This window comes from Cyclopterus lumpus, chromosome 24 (assembly GCF_009769545.1).
Source record: "Cyclopterus lumpus isolate fCycLum1 chromosome 24, fCycLum1.pri, whole genome shotgun sequence".
NCBI lineage: Eukaryota > Metazoa > Chordata > Actinopteri > Perciformes > Cyclopteridae > Cyclopterus > Cyclopterus lumpus.
In genome coordinates, this window is record NC_046989.1 from 707,501 (window position 1) to 711,554 (window position 4,054).

General features: G+C 48.5%; 1 protein-coding gene across 1 annotated transcript; it reads right to left on the reverse strand.

Annotated features, from left to right (window-relative positions):
* Positions 1-220: 220 nt before the first annotated feature.
* On the reverse strand, positions 221-1,903 carry LOC117727139 (transcription factor SOX-11-like). The gene has a single exon (XM_034527235.1). The coding sequence runs from the start codon at positions 1,851-1,853 to the stop codon at positions 843-845; it is 1,011 nt and encodes a 336-aa protein (XP_034383126.1). The 5' UTR covers positions 1,854-1,903; the 3' UTR covers positions 221-842.
* Positions 1,904-4,054: the final 2,151 nt, after the last annotated feature.

The following is a 4,054-nucleotide window of genomic DNA, read 5'->3' on the forward strand; positions in this document are numbered from 1 at the left end:
AAACACTTAAACATAATAAACTTCTTCTCCGAAAGAGACAACTTAAAAAAAAAAATTCTATTCTATTTAAATATAACTATTGTTTAAAATCAGGAAATTCAGACTTCTTCAATTCACAATTCAAATACTTTCCAGCAGAATGAATCAACATCTCGTCGAAGGATGGAAGTCTTTAAACGTGCGCTGGCCCTTTAAGGAGATCAATAACCAATCAGTTGACTCAGTTCCAGCTGATTTATTCAGACATGAAGTTTATGCTACAAAAGAGAGGACGGCCCTTTGTTGGATTTCATTTATATTGCACAGAAATGAGGAAAAAACAAATATGTGCCATTAATGTTATAAAACAATATACACTAAGCCCTAAACTTTCACTATTTTACACATGTACACAATCCTGGACCCAGTCCTCCCAAACAAACCACTTCCTGTCTGACACGTTTAAAACAGCAAGGCATCAAGGGAAGGCAGGCCGGGATTTGAACCCTCGCTACAAAATCATAACGTCCCTTTGACTGTACAAAAATACTTCTTAATACTTCTAATAAAAAAGAGATGAGGTATGTTTGTTTCTGTAAATATCAAAACGTTGAGTCTCGTGTCTCCAAACCTGGCAACCAGACGAGTCTCCTGAAGGAGTCCTGGTCCTGGTCCCGGGGGGACATTAGACTGCATAGTTCTGGTTCTGGTTCAGACCCGAGCACCAGAAAACCAAATCCAGAAAACCCAGTTGAGGTGATTTCATTTCATCCTTTTTGTTGCAAGTACCGGCAGCAGTACCAGTGAGTCCGGGTCCCGGTCCTCCTCAAGGCAGCCCTCTCGATGACCCGGATCGTACTGGATCAATACGTGAACACCAGGTCAGAGAAGTTGGCCTCCAGCCAGCTCCCTGCGATCATCTCGCTCAGCTCCGGGGTGCAGTAGTCCGGGAAGTCGAAGTGGGACCCGAGGCTGCCCTCGCTGCTGCACGAGTCCAGGTCCTGGTCCACCAGGGACAGGCTCAGGTTCCCCGGAGCCGAGCTGGCCCACGAGCTCCAGGGCTCCGAGGAGGAGGCGTGGAAGCCGGCCAGCAGGCTCAGGGTGAAGTCGGCCCCCTCGTCCCGGTCCAGGTCCAGGTCCTCGTCCCCGCAGCAGGAGGACGAGGACCTGGACGAGGACGCGGGCGAGACCGGGTAGGACGGGGTACCGGTGCCCTGCCGGGTGATGTTCTTGAAGCTGTAGAAGAGCCGACCGGTTCCATCCGGTTCCCCGGAGCTCTGACTCGAACCCACCCGCTGCTCCTCCTCCTCCTCCGAGTCGTCTTCATCCTCCTCCTCGTCCTCGTCGGTGAACTCCCGTTTAACGAGCTTGCTGGCTCTGCAGCCGGTGCTCAGCAGGTACCGGTACCGGGGGTCGTGGGCGACCGCGCCGACTGCCGGCTTGCAGGGCTTCAGCCCGCAGCCCCTCTTCTGCTGGGCTTTAAGCACCGGCCTGGCGGACGCCTTCTCCGGGGACTGGGCGGCTGGCTTCCCCGCGGGGGACGCGCACCCGTCCGCCTTGGGCTTCTTCTTGGGCCGGTACTTGTAGTCCGGGTAGTCCGCCATGTGCTTGAGCCGCAGCCGCTCCGCCTCCCGGATGAACGGCACCTTCTCGGCGTCCTGCAGCATCTTCCAGCGCTTGCCGAGCCGCTTGGAGATCTCCGCGTTGTGCATGTCGGGGGCCTGCTCCATGATCTTCCGCCGCTCCCCCTTGGACCACACCATGAAGGCGTTCATGGGTCTCTTGATGTGGCCCGAGGCCGTCTGGCACCAGTCGGGGCGCAGCGGCCGGTCCTCCGGCTCGGCCGCCCCGCCACGCTGCGTCTGTTGACCCATCGCTGCTCCCGGTGCTCCGGTTGTGCTGCCGTTACACCGACAGCCGCTCGCGCTCTGTTCAAACTCACAAACCGGCGTCTTGTTACCCGGCTGATGGGCGCGTGACGTCACCGGGCTCAACCAATCAGCGCTCTTCTTCTCCGAAGAACCTTCCCGCCTCCACAGCGCTCTCAGCCAATCACAGCTCTCCTGCCCCGCCCCCCCCCGCCGTTATAAATCACTAAAGATCGATTTTACTTTTATTAACGTTATTATTGTTAATGTTATTATTGTTATTGTTATTGTTATTATTGTTAATGTTATTACTGTTAATATTATTATTGTTAATGTTATTATTGTTAATGTTTACTGTTAATGTTATTATTGTTAATGTTATTATTGTTAATGTTTACTGTTAACGTTATTATTGTTAATGTTATTATTGTTATTGTTATTGTTATTATTGTTAATGTTTACTGTTAATGTTATTATTGTTAATGTTATTATTGTTATTGTTATTGTTATTATTGTTAATGTTTACTGTTAATGTTATTATTGTTAATGTTATTATTGTTATTGTTATTGTTATTATTGTTAATGTTTACTGTTAATGTTATTATTGTTATTGTTATTATTGTTAATGTTATTATTGTTATTGTTATTATTGTTATTATTGTTAATGTTTACTGTTAATGTTATTATTGTTAATGTTATTATTGTTAATGTTATTATTGTTAATGTTTACTGTTAACGTTATTATTGTTAATGTTATTATTGTTATTGTTATTATTGTTAATGTTTACTGTTAATGTTATTATTGTTATTGTTATTATTGTTAATGTTATTATTGTTATTGTTATTATTGTTAATGTTATTATTGTTATTGTTATTATTGTTAATGTTATTATTGTTAATGTTTACTGTTAATGTTATTATTGTTATTATTGTTAATGTTATTATTGTTATTGTTATTATTGTTAATGTTATTATTGTTAATGTTATTATTGTTAATGTTTATGGAGTTATTATTAATGACAGGATCGATTCTTACAGACTCTGGATCAAAGCTTCAGTTCAATACTTCATATTCACTTTTCATAGTTTAGACTGCAAGGAGACCACAAGGAGACCACGAGGAGACCAGGAGGAGACCACAAGGAGACCAGGAGGAGACCACAAGGAGACCAGGAGGAGACTGCAAGGAGACCAGGAGGGGACCACGAGGAGACCAGGAGGAGACCACAAGGAGACCAGGAGGAGACCGCAAGGAGACCAGGAGGAGACTGCAAGGAGACCAGGAGGAGACCACAAGGAGACCAGGAGGAGACCACGAGGAGACCAGGAGGAGATCCACAAGAAGAACAAGAGGAGACCAGGAGGAGACCACAAGGAGACCAGGAGGAGACTGCAAGGAGACCAGGAGGAGACCACAAGGAGACCAGGAGGAGACCACGAGGAGACCAGGAGGAGATCCACAAGGAGAACAAGAGGAGACCAGGAGGAGACCACAAGGAGACCAGGAGGAGACTGCAAGGAGACCAGGAGGAGACCACAAGGATACCAGGAGGAGACCACGAGGAGACCACGAGGAGACCAGGAGGAGACCGCAAGGAGACCAGGAGGAGACTGCAAGGAGACCAGGAGGAGACCACAAGGAGACCACAAGGAGACCAGGAGGAGACTGCAAGGATACCAGGAGGAGACCAAAAGGAGACCAGGAGGAGACCACAAGGATACCAGGAGGAGACCAAAAGGAGACCAGGAGGAGACCACAAGGATACCAGGAGGAGACCACAAGGAGACCAGGAGGAGACCACAAGGATACCAGGAGGAGACCACGAGGAGACCAGGAGGAGACCACAAGGATACCAGGAGGAGACCACGAGGAGACCAGGAGGAGACCACAAGGAGAGGAGGAGACCACAAGGAGACCAGGAGGAGACCACAAGGAGACCAGGAGGAGACTGCAAGGAGACCAGGAGGAGACCACAAGGAGACCAGGAGGAGACCACAAGGAGACCAGGAGGAGACCACGAGGAGACTACCAGGAGACCAGGAGGAGACTACAAGGAGACCAGGAGGAGACCACGAGGAGACCAGGAGGAGACCACAAGGATACCAGGAGGAGACTGCAAGGAGACCAGGAGGAGACCACAAGGAGACCAGGAGGAGACTACCAGGAGACTACAAGGAGACCAGGAGGAGACCACAAGGAGACCAGG

Excerpts from the sequence above, each read along its gene's own strand:
- LOC117727139 (XM_034527235.1), bottom strand. The coding sequence starts at position 1,853 with ATGGGTCAACAGACGCAGCGTGGCGGGGCGGCCGAGCCGGAGGACCGG.